General features: G+C 38.1%; 1 protein-coding gene across 1 annotated transcript in view; it reads right to left on the bottom strand.

Annotated features, from left to right (window-relative positions):
- The window catches only part of CSMD1 (CUB and Sushi multiple domains 1), a 1,554,536-nt gene that overhangs the window by 365,630 nt on the left and 1,169,676 nt on the right, over positions 1-19,230 (bottom strand). Inside the window, exons 15-19 of the mRNA XM_058524846.1 lie at positions 18,335-18,661; positions 16,705-16,899; positions 12,181-12,319; positions 8,692-8,879; positions 320-508 (exon numbers count right to left, since the gene is read on the bottom strand). Coding sequence (XP_058380829.1) covers positions 320-508; positions 8,692-8,879; positions 12,181-12,319; positions 16,705-16,899; positions 18,335-18,661 — 1,038 coding nt within the window. The remainder of the gene's footprint in view (positions 1-319; positions 509-8,691; positions 8,880-12,180; positions 12,320-16,704; positions 16,900-18,334; positions 18,662-19,230) is intronic.

Consider the following 19,230-nt stretch of genomic DNA (forward strand, 5'->3'; position numbering starts at 1 on the left):
TCAATAAATGCCATGCGTAAGTGTATGTGGATAAATAAGCTCTGTAAGTTTGGGTGTTTGTGGGTAAAGTTGAAGGACAGTCCACATTTTATTATTCTTCATTTCTAAACATATGCTCTACCTAATACAGAAACTTTTCTAGGTAAACTTCAAGTGTTGAACGGCAACAATATTTTCAAGATGTACAAATTTTCAAATAGAATTCCCACTTTAGTCCTGTTATACTGCCTCATAAAATACACATGCCGCCCAAACTTTTTAAATATTGACATGTCTTTGCATTTCTTGATAATTTACTGCTTCGTTGGGATCTACCTACCATCACAGCTGGGTAACGCGTGGTTCCACTGATGGTTCCTCTCACAGACAAGCGGCTCATCATCACTGAGCGTGTATCCGGGGTCACAGGTGAAAGTCACCGTAGACCGGATGCCAAAGTTACTGCCATGCCGACGACCATTCACAGGGATCCCCGGGTCCAGGCAAGAGTCTGACTCCAGAGTCACACCTAGATGCATGGAAAATACATTCTATAAGGACCTTTCTGGTTTATAGAAAAGAAAAAATATTTGTGCCATAACATATCAACATATTCCTGGACTTTATCAGACCTGGAAAATTATGCAAGTGAATTCAATAATTCATTCATGTAAAAAACATACATTTTTGAGTATGTGACCCTGTTTGTCTGTAGAGAGATGTATGTTGTTACACTGTTTGCCAGAAGATCTAAGTGGTACAACCTTGAGTGCTTCGTTGACATCTGAATTTTACCCTTCTTCATCTGAAAATCAAAGAACTGTACTAAATGAAGTCTAAATCTTTTCTGTTTTCTGTCTCCATCCCTTTCCCTCTCCTTCTCTTTTATATTTTATATTCTTGTTAGATTTTTGCAGTCATATTTCAACGTTTATACATATGCATACACACACCCAAGCCCACACACATATAATGCAAATTAAAACCACACTGGAGTTGATTTACTAAAATTGCATTCCATAAACCCCTACTTTTTTTTTTTTCAAATTTGCACTTAAGTCAGCCACTTTTGAGATGGCTACAATTAGCCTACGCTCAAAGATGTTAAAAAAGTAAAGTGCTATATAAAGTCAAGGAATTATGATCACGTCATTATAAGAGTTTCGTTTCTCTGGCTCCCACATTTTTCTTTCTTTCTAGAATAATATATGTTTTAAAAGATAAGGGAAATGGGAATAAGACAAGAGGATATCATTACAATGTTTATGAATACAAAGACATAAAAAAGACCTTGCTATTGCTATTATAACTCTCTCAGTATGTTTCAGAACATTATAATTACGACATGAAATATTAATCAAAAATCTTAAGTTATTACCAACATTCATGCTGTTTAGTCCCCAAAATGATCTTTCAAATAATATTTCTGATCATTGCATATATTTTAGCAAAGTTTGGATGATGTGCCCTATGAGTAAAGTTTCCTTCATTAAGTTAAATACATAAACTACAACTAAGGGGTGACTTTTTAAAATAAATAATGTGATAATATTTCTTCATTAGTATAGTAAAATGCACATAAGTAGGACAGCTGAGCCACTGTACAAAAATGTGTAGCAAAGAATGTGATTCCCAAGAGAGAGCCAGCTTCTTAGGGGGTCACCTCTAAGCCCTTGAGATTTCCTGAGTGTTATTCATCGGGGGCCCTGGGACCACACCTGACAGTTTATATTCACTGGAAGCTCAGGGTGGGCCCCTGGGGCAACATGATTTCAGTCCAACCTACAGGGATGGGGGCAGCTGGAGATTGAGTTCAACCACATGGGCGATGATTCAATCAATGATGCCTGTGCAATGAAACACCAGCAAAATCTCTGGACAGGGACGCTCAGGCGAGCTTCCCAGGTTGGCAACACACTGTCACACATCATGGCTGGGAGAGGTGACACCATTCACAACTCCACGGGAGAAGACGGGTGGAAGCTCAGAGGTTAGATCCCTTCCCAGACTCTACTTTCTGTGTCTCTTCCTCTAGGTGGTCCTAAATTATATCCTTTCCCTGTAATAAACATGACCGTGAGCAGAGTAGCTTTCGGTGAGTTCTTTGAGGCCTTCTATCAAATGATCAGACCTGAGGGTCATTTTGGGAACTCCCCGAACTTGCAGTTGGTTTCAGAATTAGCAGAATATGCAGACTGCATTTTGCAGATCTCTGCCATTAACCTCACAGTTTGGTTAACAATGGGTAAAAAATAACAGAAAAAAATACCATGGTGAGGTTTCCAAGAGAAAATATATTGAAGAGAAAAAGAACCAAAGCGAAAAAAATACAGCCTCACTCTTTTTCAAGAATTTTTCTTAAACATCATTCTAACTAATTTCCTAAAAAACAGCACATGCCTATTGTCCTAAACAACAGGATGTAACTGTCATGGCTTCTTGCAAAGTGTGGCAGCAGAGGCGTGTACGCCTTCTACTCCCGCATGATGTGTGATTCTGCCAAAGAAACATGGGCATCGCTTGCCCCAAAATTCTCCACCTACACTGCTCCTCTCTCTCTCCACACACACACCCACACACACACACCCACACACACACACACACACACAGGCACACACATTCATACCTAAGGCAGTGTCTATGACCTCTTTCATAACACCCCAAAGATTGTACACAGCATACGCCCTATGCAGAGTGGGTGCACAAGACTCGCTGATTGGTTTTGTAGTATCAAGATCAACACAAGTATTCTCGCAACAGAAGAAGTTTGCCAAAGAAATGGATTAGTCTCCAGGTTCATGAAAAACCAGTCAACTAAATTATTCCATTTTACCAAATGACTTTCCATGATCATGAAACAATAATATACTCACTGCACTGCAGTGAATAATAATAGAAATTATTATTTTAGACGATGTGAGAATAATGTATTAATGAACAATATCTATAATGAAATTTGTATATTATAAGCAAACTTTTCCCACAAAAAATTTGTAGGGAAAAAAGAGAGAAATATTAGAGGAAACCAAAGCATATACATTTAAATTTAGAATTCTTCACTTGTAAAACTGAACTAAAAAATAAATAAAAATGTTAAAGTCATAACTGCTGATGCCTACCAACTATATTCCATTATTTAATCATTCATACAGTTTTACAAAATAATGGGCAGAAGTATTGAGCTGTGAAATGTGCAGAGATTGTGCTCCTTAGCGTTACAAATTATTTGAGTTGATAGCACTTGTGAGGGTAAGTGTTGAGTAGTAGAATTATAAGAGATTTGGTGACCAATTCACCTGAAACACAATATATATAGGAATTAGGAAACAAGATGACAGCGGGCGGGTGCGTGGAACCACGAAGGAGGGGAGGCGGCTTAAAGAGACAAGACCTTTCAGAGAGTCTAAAATCAGTCTGTGGGGACAGCCAGCCAGTGTGCTTTGAAGGGAAGGCACAACAAAGAGTTTCAGAGTTTGTTTAGAGCATCTTTCCCCTTCTTGTCTCCAGCCCCGATGATACTAAGAAAAAGTCTGATCAACGGATTTTATTGAGGCTATGAATATGTCCAGATTCTGCACCAATTGTTTCTTACCTGACACTTAATGCCATTGTGAATTTATTGACGCAAATATTATAAATAAACTTTTCATTGGGCTTTTGTCAAATAAGTGACTGAATAAATTTGCTGTTTGGTGAATAAAGGAAGCTAATTACTTTGAAAATCTCCATGTGCAGATTATATTAATGTACATTTGACATAAGTAAAGTTCTGTTCAGTTATCTATTCTTATAAAAGTTCCAATCCAAGGAAGGGAATGGATATTCTCTGAGTGTCTTTTATCTGCCAGCTTTTCACACAGCCTCCAAAAGGTTTTGAAACAGCAGTTACAATCCCATTTTACGGATGAGGAAATAGGCCAAGAAATTAAGTAAATTGGTCATGTTAAACTATTTACTGAGCTTCAAATCTACGGCCTTACCTGTTCTCTCTCTCTCTCTCTCTCCACCCATGTGTGTCCGTGTGTGTGTGTGTGTGTGTGTGTGTGTGTGTGTGTGTTGTAAGGAGTTTTCCAATTGTTTTGCATCTAATAGCATTACAACTTGACTGGCCTCATTTTCTAATGATAAGAAAGGTCACCGAATCTCAGAAAACTAATCTGCACGCACGCGCAGACACAAACACCCCCCACAAACCATATTCCTTTGCCCCTCACAGTTTTTTTCTTTTTTTTAACTGCAAGGTATATGAATCTCGTAGTAGGCTATATATATTTGCATATAATGAATCTTCCTTCTTTCTGGAAACATTATTAAAAAGATACTTTTGAAAGCATTTCCAAGAAATGCTCTAAAATTAAATGGAAAAATCACCATATACTTGAGAAATCCATTTGTTTTCCAATATCCTATACAATGAAAGTTGTTTTAAATTGGTGGTTCAACGCTTTACAAACAAAGAGCAAATAATTATTCTAGGTGGATAACACATTACTATTATATAAAGAAACTGGGCACATTCCTTGTAAAGAATAACACAATGAAAGGACAGACTGTAATTGGACACTATATTTATAAGAGCAATGAATCAAGGGACTTAGCACACAGAGCAGAACTCCAATCCCAGGGATGCTTTTAGGAAAATGTTGAAAAAATGGCTTCCACCCTTCTGGCTTGCAATTCAGAAAAAGCTGTAGTTAATACTGTTTTTAGCAGCTCATATGATCTCATGGCACCACTGCAAAGATAAGTCAACCTTGAGTAGAGGGTGGTTATGTCTGCAATGCTTTCTGTCCAAGGTAGATTTTCATGCGCCCATCTGGGCATGAATTGGGGTCCTTAATAACTTTTTAAAGCAAGGAAGGTTTACAATGTCAACCATTTATGACGAAAGACAAAAGGGAGTTGAGCTATATTATTATTATTAAATGGCATAAAGAGTTTAACATAAATCATTCTTGGGTCACAGCAACCCATTTTTTAAAAATGTGTTGGGTGAGCAAGTGTCATTATTCTCTGGTGCCTGCTTGTTGGTTTCTGAACATATTTCCTCACAGGGTACTAGCCATGGTCAAAATTCTAAAGGGGTTGGAATGTGCCTCTTTTCCACGTCTGTCTCTCCTGTCTCTGCCTGTCCCCTAGCTCCTCCATCACTCTACGTTCCTCTGCCCACGCCTGCAGGTTCTCTCCACCTGCAACGCATGTGTCAGGCCTACTCTTGTCATGGTCTCCCTGGGCTGCCTCAGGCAGACACTGCCACCTACATGCCACCTCCTTCAGAATTAAAAATTCAGAATTCAGGTCTGCACCACAGGTGTACTGAATTACAATGTCCTGATTTGAGTTTAGGAGTCTGCATTTTACTAAGATCCCCAGGTGACTATTAACGCCCAGGAATGTTTAAGAAAACTGCTCCTTCAGCATGCCTTCTAAACAGGTATGGCCGTCGGCATGGTTAGGGAGCTCTTGAAAAGTACTTAGGTCTCTATACCACCCACAGAAGCAGCAACCTAGAACATCTGAGCTGGCCCTCTGGCATCTGCTTAATTTTAAAGCCTGCAGCTCACTGTTTGCACAACACCAGCTGACAACCACTGTGTCAAAGATCCCAGGCCTTTCCTGACTCATGTTCTTGTAAAAATGCCATTTTCTCCTTTCTCTTCAAATACTTAACAATCGATAAATAAATTGAGGTGATAAGTCTAGCTTCAGTGTGACGTCATTCCAGTAACATTTTCCCAATGTACTTTCAATGCTTCCGCCCAGAGGAATGCACAAAAAATGTGTGGGGACTTCTGGAAGGACGACTAGGGGGTCACAGTATTCAAGTGGGTGACTGTTTAGACCAGTGTCCCTTCTGAGACAGAGCACTGATGCTGTAAGGACACCTTCCCCATCTTGTCCACTGGCAGAGGGCTCTGCCCTCACCAGTGACTACAGAGGAGCTCCCTGCTTTTCCAATAAAGGAGGAAGGAGAAGGAATTCTCCACTCCGAGGGATCTGAAATTTCCGACACTCACACAATTATCACTCCACTACAAATGCACCAGCTTGGTAACAGTTTTCATCTTCTTTTCACTGATGTGAAGAAAGAAAAATGGCAAAGAGCGCTGTTCTCGGGGGGGTCGCTCTGGGTTATGGAAGCACATCTTCCCGAGGCTCAGGTCTACTTTCAAGTATAGGATAAATCAAAAGAACCCTGAAACATGATCTAGTTGTTCTTTTAAGATTATAAAGATTATTGTGTGGGGGGGCCGGTGTGGTGGCTAAAGCGGTTAAGTGCGCCTGCTCCACTGTGGCAGCCCAGGGTTCGCAGGTTCGGATCCCAGGCGCACACCGACGCACTGCTTGTCTGTCCAGCCATGCTGTGGCGGCGTCCCATATAAAGTAGAGGAAGATGGGCACGGATGTTAGCTAAGAGCTAATCTTCCTCAGGGAAAAAAAAAATAAAAAGGGGGAGGATTGGCATCAGATGTTAGCTCAGGGTTGATCTTCCTCACAAAAAAAACAGAATTATTGTGTGAAGTATCTGCTTATTAAAATAAATTATTATACGATATTAGTGAGGATGACAAGCTAAACAGGAATTTGTGAACTGACCATCATTCTTTGCTTTCTCAGAAAGAAGGAGTAAGAACAACCCATTTACTTAAATGAGTTAGGTGAGCAAAGGAAATTAGTTTGCACTGCCTGCATATGGGGTTTAGAACACGTTTCTTCAAAGGGTGCTGAAAATGGGCGAAATAATCTATGGTTACACAAATAAGGGAGAGAGACAAGAGGAGACGAAATCTCTGCTCTACTATTCATCAGTGCCTGAAAATATCTATTCTCTTAAGTTTCATCCAACTATATAACGAAAGGCCAAGTAATTCTAATTTTAAAAATAGTAGGGGATGAGGTGGAGACAACAGAACACTGAGCTGATCAATGCTTCAGAGCTTTATGAACTCAGATGATTGTAATGCGCATACATCTTTACTCCAAGGAAAAGGGATAACTTAAAGGGACATTGAAAACAGATGAAAAATACAATTTTCTGGTTCTTAAATTGTACTTCAAGTTTAAAAAACGTTACTTTGAAATAAATGCTGTATGTTTATGAAGCAACACTAATAACTTTGAATTAAGTTAATCATTAATAATCAATTCTCTCACTATCAGAATGAGTAGAATATGATTCCATTTTTTATCAAAAAGTACACATAACTTTATATATGTATATACATGTTTGCATGTAATTATATTCATGAGCATGCAAAACAGAGAAATAAACACAACAGGTTATTAATTTGAGTTTGCTGGATGGGTTTGGGCAGAGGTTAACAAGGGGAGTGGGAGGTGATATGGGAGAAAGACAAGAAAAATAAAAAAAATAATGATTGAAAATCCAGTGTGTTAGATAGCACCACGTTCATGCATTTGTAAAATTATATGTGTGGGTGTGTGTCAGCACATATCTTTACAATAACATTGAAACTTCATTTTGTTAATTTTGGGAAAAGATTGTAAAAAAAGACAACCATAAAAGTCCTGCCAAATAAGGGTTTTATCCCTTCAGATCCAGTGTTGACCTTCACTCACTCATCTTCTTTCATTCTGCTCAGAAATTGAAGCACTTCAAACAAAGAAAAGAATAAATGCTGTTTTTTTTAATTGACTAGTGTTAAAAACATATTCCAACGCTGAATCCCCCTCAGCTATTTCCCAGGAGTATATTTGCATAAATATTCCTGTAAAATAATATAATGACATGAAACCCTAATTTCAGAAGCTAAAGCATAAGAGCCAAATTCGAACTTACTGAAATAAAAATGGAAAGGAATACTTGAGATTGGGTTGCCTTGCAAAATACACTGCATTATAATATTTTACCAATTGTGTTCCAATATTTCTAACAATTGTTCTTAGATATTTTTAACAATTTTTAATACTAATGGTTATTTACCATTTAGTAAAATTTGGCTGGGTTTTAATTCCTCATCCTCTCAGTTACATGTTGCTTCTCAGTGAAACTTGTCTATATCTACTAACAGATAAGCACCAGGATTGTCCTAATCATATTTTTCTAGCAAAAATATTGCTCAGGATATAGAATTTTAGTCTTATGTGCCCTATAGCTCCTTTGGACAATAGATATGTTTTCTAATAGTAGAAATTTATTATTACATCATGTAGTAAATGAACACATTTCATTGTTTTAGTTATTTTATTATTTTACTTTATAATAAACAAATATGTCTTTTCAGTTTTAAAGTAAAAATCCCCAAGATGTGCTCTCATTAACAAGAGAAAGTTCCTTCTTTTTTTTTTTTTTTTTGTGACGAAGGGTATCCCTGAGCTAACAGATGTTGCCAATCCTCCTCTTATTTTGCTGAGGAAGATTGGCCCTGAGCTAACACCTGTGCACATCTTCCTCTATTTTATGTGGGACGCTGCCACAGCATGGCTTGATAAGCGGTGCATAGGACTGCACCCAGGATCCAAACCTGCGAACCCCAGGACGCCAAAGCAGAGTGCGTGAACTTAACCACTACGCCACCGGGCCAGCCCAACAAGAGAAAGTTCTTATGATGGTGCAATGCATTGTGGACAGAGGCAGTCAGGATCAACCCATCAGCACAGGCACCCGTGTGTGAGAAAACAAGCACCCGTGTCCTGCACTCCAGCAGGCCACTGCACCCCGTGCTGCAGCAGGTGAGGACGCTGACTTACTCTCATAGTGAATGAGGAAGCCGACACTGGAGCGGCTGTTGTCGGTGGTGAAGAGCAGGTACATGAAGTTCCCCGTGCTGATGAGGAACTGCGGGGCCTGCGTGCCGTGGTACTCGCCGATCAGTGGGGACGAGCTGGCCCGCCCGTCTCTGACTTCCAGGGTGTCATAGTTGACCTCGGTCTGAAACCTGTGGATAGGTGTATCCAGTTAGAAAAGAGATCCGAAGCCACATTAACTTACAGACGTCCCCATCATATCTTCATTCATTAATTAAAAGCCCATAGATAGCAATAGAAATAAATTATTTACACTTATATATAGTTTTTGAAAACTTGGATGCATATATTTAAGGACAGTACTTTTTTCTAGAAGTATTCTTATTGAGTACTCTATCCTGTAACATCACAAAGACAAAAGAGGGCAGCGATGCAGCTCTAAAATAAAAATACTGTGAACCACATTAGCTTTTAGAAAGAAGGAAAGGACTAAGTAAATTTAAAAATCGCCAATTAGTGAAAAATCAATCAGTATGCATTTTCAAATTATTTTTCATGATGCCCTGTTTAACATGACTATGGATATCTTAAAATGAACATAACTGAAGTGAAATGATCTCTTAAAGGAAGAGAGTAATTCAACATATATGACAATACTTTAAATACCTTTCTCAAAAAAAGAAAATCCTGTGCCTTTTTAAGTTGCATTAACTCTTTCAGGACATAGAAGAGCATTTAGCACACTGCTGCTTCAGAAAGCAAAAGCTAATGATTTGAAAAAGCTAGAACAGCTTCTGAAAAGAGCTTAAATTTTCTTCCAAGAAGGACGCTATGCTTCTAGAGAATCTGGCCTGATATTACATTTATATCCAGTTGCAGCCACTTGGGTCCTCTTTGATGCAATGAGGGTACCATTCCAGGCAATGAGATAATATTCTAAATGGGCCCATCCAATCCTCAAAGAGCTAACCTGGTTTCCAAGCATCCGCCTATGCTCTCAGGGAGCAGCCTACGCACTGTGGGCCTCTGTGCACTCAGTGACTTTCAGACAAAGGATTCCGTGGAAGACTGCATCGTTATTCCCCATGCTTTGCATCAAATACTGCTGATGGGGAGGAAAGGGAGGGAGAGCAAGCTATCTTAGCTTCATGGCATGGAATGACAAGAAAGATGCTGAAACCAAAGGGCTCTGCTCTGCCCTGTTTATCACTAATTCATGGAGACTCCTCTTAGTGCAAATGTACAGTAATGCTATCTTCTTGCAACTAACTTAGGATAGTCCCCTGACCCCTACTCTTCCATAAAGAAGAATTCAAACAATTGGTGTATTACGTGGCTCCGCCAGCATATGGCCATGGGCGGGGCCTTTGGGGTCAGACAATGCAGCTTTGTCTTTTACTAAACAAAACCACACTCATAGATTCAGAGAACGGACTGGTGGCTGCCAGAAGGGAGGGGGGTCAAGGGAGGTGAGAAAAATGGGTGAAGGGGATCAAGAGGTACAGACTTCCAGGTATAAAATAAATAAGTCATGAGGATGTAGTTTACAACGTGGGCACTATAGTCACTAATATTGTATCGCGAATTTGAAAGTTGCTAAAAAAGTAAATCTTAAAGTTCCCATCACGAGAAGAAAATGTAACTTTGTATGGTGACAGTTGGTAAATAGACTTAGTGTGGTGTTCATTTCACAATGTATACAAATGTCAAATCATTATGTTGCACATCTGAAAGTAATAAAATGTTGTATCTCAATATTAATTCAGTAAAAAAAGAAAAAGACTCTATGGCTTCTCAGTTATCTGAGTTCAAATTCAAGAAGTCTAGATAAGCATGAAATAAATCTCATTTGACATATTTGCACTAAAGTTTTCACATCTTTCTTTAGTGACAGCTAACACCAAGAAAGTGTACACTTCAACAGCTGAAAGATTTCCAGGATAACCTCAGAAAGAGAAAAATCTGAATGCTTTTCATGATTTGGCAACCTAACATACACTGTAGAACAATATCATTATGGAATTTAAAATTTGTGTATACAGACACACTTTTTATTAGGATGTCAGCCCCCAGCTCGAGGTATAAACTAATATTGCACTATGCAATTAATCTTCAAAGAGTTGTGTTAAAATCACAAATGTCTGAAAATATCATAGATATTAGTACTTACAAATGGCATTTAGCAAATACCACAGTTCACCAATGTTGAAAAGACAAGATTGAGAAAAATTGTGTGAGTATCTTTGTTCAGGTAACTGAAAATGGAATGCTAATAAAATGTGCCAAACCAGAATGTAAAGTCACTATTTTTACTAAATAATTTAAATTTGATGTGCTGCTGGAAATTAGGATGTGCTTCTGCTTTTTCCCCTGTCAATGCTAGAAAGTCTAAAATTAATAAGAAACCAAACTTAATTTACTGAATATTTGTAGAGTTAATTTTTTCTAATGATTAAGAGTATATGTAAAGACCTATTCTCCAATATAATGGATACATGAACCAAAATTTTCTTTTCTTCTGAGAGATTATCCTACTGGAGATCACTATGATTCTATCAGAGATAAGTAATAAAATGAATAATAATTTCAAGTACAAATAATTACTAAGAGATATTGCAACTCCCGTTAAAATCCTTTTCTGTATGGATGCTATCATTGGTAATTAGAAAGTTAGTGGAAAACAAAAAGAAAAATAATATAACAATGGACATCTGTCTTGAGACATTATAATATTCTAAATATTAAAACCCTAAACTCAACCTAGTCAAGAAGAAGGTCATTGCTAAAGAAAGCCCTATGCTGCTCAGAGATTAAGCTTGAAACACTAAACAATGATGCTTCCCTATATTTCAAAACATGTAGTTCATTCCAAAACATTTTTGATTTTTAATCATCAAATTCATCTCATTGTTGAGACAAATGGAAAAATGTTTTACTATGGAGAATTCAAATAGCATGTTTATCTTTTTTAGATTATCAAATACATTATCCAATAGCTAAGCCAAACGACATTCCAGTGACAGAACCATTCATAGGTAATTCATCTGTGGCACACACTCCATTGCCAGCCCTGCAACTTAAAGTTGCCCTCCAGTTACTGATGGCCATCCCTGGAATGGGAGAGCTGTTTTCCTGCACTGTTCCAGAAGGGAGCTAAGGGACCAAAGGGGCTTCCGTGTCCAACCAAACAGCAAGCAGAATAGATTCCACCTGCAGCTCCAAAATCCAGAGCGGGGCTCAAGGGCCAGCCACTGTGAGCCCTGGGATATGGTCGTCCAGGACCTCCTCTCCCTCTTCAGAGGTGCCTTAACTGTGAGCCTAGAGGACAAAATTCAAGAACAAGACTTGCCAAGCGTCTATGTCTTTTTAAGTGAACTCCTTTGGGGCAACCAATAAAGAATTGTCATATTTCTAAGTTTTAAGATCCAATAAGAACATCGGGCATGCATGGGTCGTTAGGTTCAAATGAAGAGACAAAAGGGTTTTCCTTACCTATCAAAAGTTATTTTGATAGAGTGTCCTGGTTTTGCTTCAATTATCCATTCACAGTTTAAAGAATCTTTATAATATCCTGGCCACCCGGGAGGCAAAATGACTCCGCTGGAGCCTGTCAGGTGTCCACCACACGGGGCTGAAAGACAATGCAGGGCATCAGGAGGTCAAATTAAACGTATGAAGTTGTACCATACTGACACTTCAATTACAGCAGGAATTTGCTTTTCTGTGTTCATGGATTTACTGTTTGCAAGTATTCAAGCAAAACTTATTTCCAAGTAAACTAAGCTAATTGAAAGCAGAGCTTACGTATTCCACATCTGGACATTTATCGTCAAGTCACAGCAAAGTTCTTTTTTCTAGTAATGGTAAGGTGTGAGTGGGCGCTCTGTGCTAAACGACTTCCATGAATTATCACATCAATTGGCACAACAAATTCATGAGGCACTAACACTGTTGATATTCATGTTTTACACATATTCAGAATTCAACAGACACCTATTGACTAGCAAACTTAAAATTACTTCACATGTAAAATTGAAATACTCTGTGGTGTGTGTGTTTGTAGAGATATATGTTATATTTTAATGATATATGTGTGTGTTTATTTACTCTAGTTGTGTTCATTTTTGGAATAATTTGCCCCATACATCATATTAAATTGGTGAATGTTAGAAAACAAAGCAAAATTTTCAAACAAATTCAATAAACATAGAATTAGTCTGCATCAACCCCTTTGAAGTGCTCTGTAACAGGCAGTGACCCATAATTATAAAGAAGAAAAGGAGTCTGAGGAGGTATATGCCTGCTGCTCGGTAAAGTGATTACACATTTCTGTATAATCCACAGAAAGTTTTAAATAATAGCGTGTAAATATTTAACATGTTTCTGCCTAGCCACATATTTTTTTTAGATTTTATCTGTTTTTTCTCAAAGTTCTTTGTCTTCTTCATAATCACCTTGTGAATCTATGGATATCAAATAAAATATATGAAAATGTTCCCAGTTACCAAGTATATATCTATTGTAGAAAAACATTTCTTTTATGGAAAAATAGCAATATGCATTAAAATGCTGAAAAATTTTATAAAATCTTATGCAGAGTTTGACACTAGAAAAAAATCTGACAGAGAAATCTGTAGAAGTGATCACAGTAGCTTAACTTATAATAGAAAAGAAAAGAGAAAAGAAAAGTAAACAATTATGAAGAGAGCATGATCACATATTGGAATGTCACACATACATTCGAAGTAATGTTTTGAAATTTTGCTAACATGAGATAATCTCTGCAATAGAATATTATATTTTAAAGCACTTTAATTGGAATATGATCAGGGCATGTGGCCTAGACTTATTTTAATTTGTTAAGGTTCACTTTATGACCAATTATATAATTGATTATAAAAAGTGATCCTTGAAAAAACAGTAAACCTGCATATTCTTTAAGGAATGTGAGTTTCCTTTTGCATCTCTTAAATCAAATTTGTTGTTTTTACTACTTAATCTTTCATCGCCATTTGATTTTTTCTTACTAGATCTATTTAATTCTGAAAGTAAGATTTCTATTTCTCTTCAGCATGGGCACTCGGATGGGGTATCTTGATAGCCATATTATCAGACTATCTAGGTACCCTCTCTGAGGTTCACCTGTGCTCAGGAATTGGGGTCTCAGCACAAGTAAACTTTAAAAATCTTTTTCACCGTTAACTAGTCCTTTGTGTTAAGGGTTTTCTTTGTTAACAACCCAGAGCTGGGTTTTGCATTGAACCCATCCGAAGGTCCCTTCCAAATAATGAGAGAATTGCCCATTCACAGTTAATGTGATAATTTCTCCTTCTGTCTGACTTTATGTCAATCATCATCGGCCACTTATTAGTGTCCCTTTCTTCCCCTGACCGTGCTGAGGGACTGACTTGCCCTGCAGCTTATAAGGCACTTGCACATAGCCTATTACAGGTGAGCACACCAGTGACAGCGAGAATCGAGGCCAGAGGAGAACAGAGACTAGAGAGAACTGATTGTTCTAAAATTCTTTCTCATGAAGTCATTCATGCTTCAAGTCAACAAGGATACACTTGGCTGGAGCAGTATCAGCAAACATATTTAATCGTGACCATTATTAGTATCATTTATTTGAACACCCATGAGTATGTTTACATATTTATAAAGGATAATAATCCATCCATTTATTAACTTTTGATAAAATGTAACATACAAATACCATACAATTAAAATATGTGATGAAAATAGATAAAAATGAAAATCCCACTATGGTTTCCTTGTCCTTCACTTTATCAATTTTCCATCCCCGGGTGGTGCTCCTAGTCCACAAAATTGCTTTAACAATTTATGAAAGTGTGGAAACGAGAACACCTTTCTGTAGTTTTCACAGTCAGCCAGTGCTGACCTAGGATACTGATGATCCTTAAAATAATGATGAAGAACTTTGGAGGCAGGGCTGAGGGCAGATAACATGGTGAGGCATAACCGCCTCCACCATATTGCTGGTTAGCCAGCTGGGGTTTCACCTTCCACATTTAGGGTCTGGTTCTGCTTAGACTACCTGCAGCTCAGGGTCTTGGTGACGGTAGACCAAAGCATTCTCGTAGGAGGTTATAGCTACAGGTTATAGCTGATATATATTTCTTTTCTCTTTACCTATTATAAAAGAAACACCTAGTCACTGAAGACAACTGAGAAAATTAAAATAAACAAAGAATGAAAAAAATCACCCATAATCAAAATTAATATTTTTGTGTGTACCTTCCTTTTAGCTTTTTTTATTATTATCATGAGATACTTATATGTTTATATGTTTTCCAAAATGGCATATTACAACACATGTGGTTATATCATCTTGTCTTTCACATGATAACAAATACTGAGCATCTTTGATGTCACAATCTTTGTTAATGATGCACGTTATCCGGGCATATGAATGTGTCATGATTTATCTAAACAATTCTCTGTTTGAAATTTAGTTGTTTCCTACTTTTTCTGTTATATTTAGTACTGCAAAAGCATTCTTGAAAAACAATCTTCTCATAGTTGCTTGTTTATGTCCTTATTATAATGATCCAAAATATAGGTTATAGCTCAAAAGGTTAAAAAAAAATGTGACTCTTAATATGAATTTACACAATGATGTCACGATTTTATACCCTCAATAGCTGGGCCAGGAAACCCTAGTTATTCCACAACTTACCAGTGATACTTCTTATTAATGTGTTTAAATCTTTGCCCATCTGATAGGCAAGCACTGTATTTCACCTTTGTTTTTAAATTTGTATTTGTCACCAATCTGAAAAGGCTACATACTATATGATTCCAACTACATTACATTCTGGAAAAAACAAAACTATGGAGACAGTGAGAAGAGCAATAGTTGCCAGGGGCTGGGGAGAGGGAGGGATGAATAGGCAGAACACAGGGGGTTTTCAGGGCCATGAAACTATATTCTGTATGATTCTATAATGAGGGATACATGTCATTATCCATTTGTCCAAACCCACTGAATGTACAACACCCAGAGTGAGCCCTAAAGTAAACTATGTACTTTGGGTGATGATGATGTGTCAATGTGGGTTCATCAATTGTAACAAATGTAGCACCCTGGTGGGGGATGTTGATAATGGGGGAGGCTGTGCAAACATAAGGGAAGGGGGTACATGGGAAGTCTTTGTCCTTTCCACTTAATACTGCTGTGAACAAAAAACTGCTCTAAAATATGTGTATTTTTAAAAATTTTGCATTTCTTTGGAATTTATTGGAGATAAGTTTTTTTAAAAAGCTTTTCTTAGCTCATTGTGCATAGACTATTCTGATAGGGAAGGTGTGAATATACATTCTAAGTAAATATTTTTAATTGAGTAATCATTAGAGGTAATATCCTTTTTTTAAAATGTTTTTCTCTAGTTTTATTACACAAGTAATCAGTGGAAATGCTGAGAAGAAGATTAGTTAAGCAGTATATATGTCAGCCACTTTAAGAGCAACAAAATAGTTAACTACAAACTATGTTGTTGTTATGGGTTGAATTACATCCCTTCAAAACTCATATTTTGGATTCCTAATCCCAGCACCTGAGAATGTGACCTTATTTGGAAATAGGGTCATTGCAGATGTAATTAGCTAAGATGAGGTCATCAGAGTGGGCCCTAATCCAATGTGACTGGTGTCCTTAGAAAGGGAGAGAAATGGGACACAGAGGCATTCTCACAGGGAGAGAGCTGGGATGATGCTTCTACAAGTCAAGGAACACCAAAGATCACCAGCAACCACCAGAAGCTCGAAAGAGGCCTGGAACAGATTCTCCCTCACAGTCCTCAGAAGGAACCAACCCTGCTGACACCTTGATCTCGGACTTCCAGCCTCCAGGACTGGGAGACACCACATTTCTGTTGGTTAAGCCTCCAGGTTTATGGTGCTTTGTTATGGCAGCCCTAGGAAGCCGATACTATTGTTGTTTTTTAAGTTTGATGCACCATTTCAAAGAATAATAGCTGGCAATTGATAGCGGACCTTCACAGCGGGGGACGGTGGCGCTCCAGACAACGTTTCCGTCCTGTAGGATGCAGGTTATGGACTCAGACCCCTGGGTTTTCACAAAGCCATCGTCACAGTGAAAAGACACTGAACTCCCAAGAAGAAACCGGTCACCAAAACGCCGTCCATTTATGGGAATGCCAGGGTCGTGACACTCATTTTGACCAAATGCTGAAAAGGAAAAGGAAGAAAAATAATAGAAAAAAATACTTGAGTATTAATTATGTGTATTAAAAAAGAAGGAAACAGAACCTACTTATAAAGCAATTTATTGTTCCAAATTCAGTTACATAGTCAAAGATAGATAAATACATTAAATAAACAGGATCCCGAAATCTAGAGAGACAAAAGGAGAGAGTGCGCATATGGATAAACAGATATCACTGTCATTTCATTTTACAGTTTGAAAGCACTTTTCACATGCACTAAGAAAAAGAGAGAAGAGATATGGCAGGTGGTGGAAAGAGTTTTTGTTCAGTCCTATCTGTGTTAGAATCCTGGCTCTTGTGTTTATTATCTGTCCTTGGACAGACAGATTACTCTGATGATCTGAGCCTGGCTATCTTTATTTACAGAATGAGGAAAGTCTATATCCCAGAGTTACTGTAACATCAAATGAAATAATTACCGGCATATCCTCTGCACAGTACCTAAGAAAAGTACGCAGTCAGTAAATTATAATTTACTATTACTCATATTAACATTATTATTTTACTTTATCCCTCAACACTGCACTTAAGTAGATGTTCTTAACTATAATCTGTTTTGCGGAACCTGAGGCAAAGACAAGTTAGCTGTTTTATCAAAATTCACTAAATATAGTGTTGTTATTCTAACCCATGGCTCCTGACCCCAAATGCCTCAATCCTTTTTACTACACCATTTTGGTGCATGGAGGATGGGTGGGAGGATGGATGGAAGAAAAGATGGAAGGATGGATGGATGGATAGATGGATGGATGGATGGATGAATGGATGGATGGAAGGAAGGAAGGAAGGATGGATGGATGGATGGATGGATGCGTGGATGGATGGATGGACGAATGGATGGAAAGAAGTCAGGAAGGTGGGAAGGAAGGAAGAAGGAAGGAAGGAAGGGGGGAAAGGAAGGAAAGAAGGAAAATCAGAGAGAGAGAGAAGATACGTGAGAGACCCAATCCTTACTACAGGAGTGACCAAGACCCTAACCTAAAATGTGATGTATTTTTGTGTGTGTGTGAGGAAGATCAGTCCTGAGTTAATATCTGTTGCCACTCCTCCTCTTTTTTCTGAGAAAGACTGGCCCTGGGCTAACATCCGTGCCCATCTTCCTCTACTTGATATGGGACGCCGCCACAGCATGGCTTGACAAGCGGTGCGGCGGTGCATGCTAGGGATCCGAACCTGTGAACCCTGGGCCGCTGAAGAAGAGCGCACGCACTTAACCGCTACTCCACAGGGCCGGCTCCAAGAGAGATGTATTTTTTAGATTATCAGGACAATGATGTATAATTTTGCTACTCACTTTAATAGTGATTATAAACCCCTGAAGTATCAGCCTTCCATTCAACTTCATACTCGTGTTAAATGTGGGGACATGAGAGTGGTGTTGGTGGAGGCACACTTACTGGTGTAAGTGATGTTGAACCCTCGGCCGGTGGTGGAGTGATCGGACTGAAACTCCAGGCGAACTATGTGCCCACTGCTGGCCAGCTGGGAGGGCACCTCATTGCCAGAGAAAGTCCCGAGGACTGTTATATCAGAAATCCCGTCGTCTTTGACCGCCAGGAAGTCAAACTGAGGTTCCACATCAAAATCGTTAAAGATGAGGTGAATTCTGCTTCCCGGCTCAGATATAATCAACCAAACACAGTTCATGTTGTTCCCATATTCCTCTGGATAATTTGGTGAGAGAATGATTCCTGATGACGCCGTAAAGTTGAAGAAACATGAAACTGTGAAGACACGAATCTATTTTCAGTTTTGCCCATATCCAAAGAACTGGCTACATGAAACAGTCGCTAAGAACTGGAGAAGGAAGTCCATATTTGCGATCTTACAGAGAGCTCAGATCGTCCTATTTTTAAACTGGCAATTCTGGACCATAACAGTTTCTCTCCCCGAAAGTGTAAATAGCATATTCCATTATACATAACACAGCCAGAGCCTATAAATAATCAAGTGTAGGCTTGATTGAAAAATGATCCTATCAAGTTGACTGAAACTTCTGGCAAATAGAATTTCTAGTTATAACTTTCTGCCTTCAGAAGAGCAAATATTAATATGAAAAGGTCTGTCTCATAGGAACAATTTCCAGAAAATAATATTGGTTCCATTCAGTCTTCTATGATAACTTTTCACTTTATATTTTATGTTTGCCTTTAAAGTGAATTTTTTCAAATTATTTAAATTTTTATTAGTTACACGGTAACAATTAATAAATTATAACTTGGAAAATCAGACTGTGTTCTGGGAGGATAATATAAAAATTAATTGGAAAATTTACTTTTAAGAACGTGTATTT

This window comes from Diceros bicornis, chromosome 29, assembly GCF_020826845.1.
Source record: "Diceros bicornis minor isolate mBicDic1 chromosome 29, mDicBic1.mat.cur, whole genome shotgun sequence".
Lineage (NCBI taxonomy): Eukaryota > Metazoa > Chordata > Mammalia > Perissodactyla > Rhinocerotidae > Diceros > Diceros bicornis.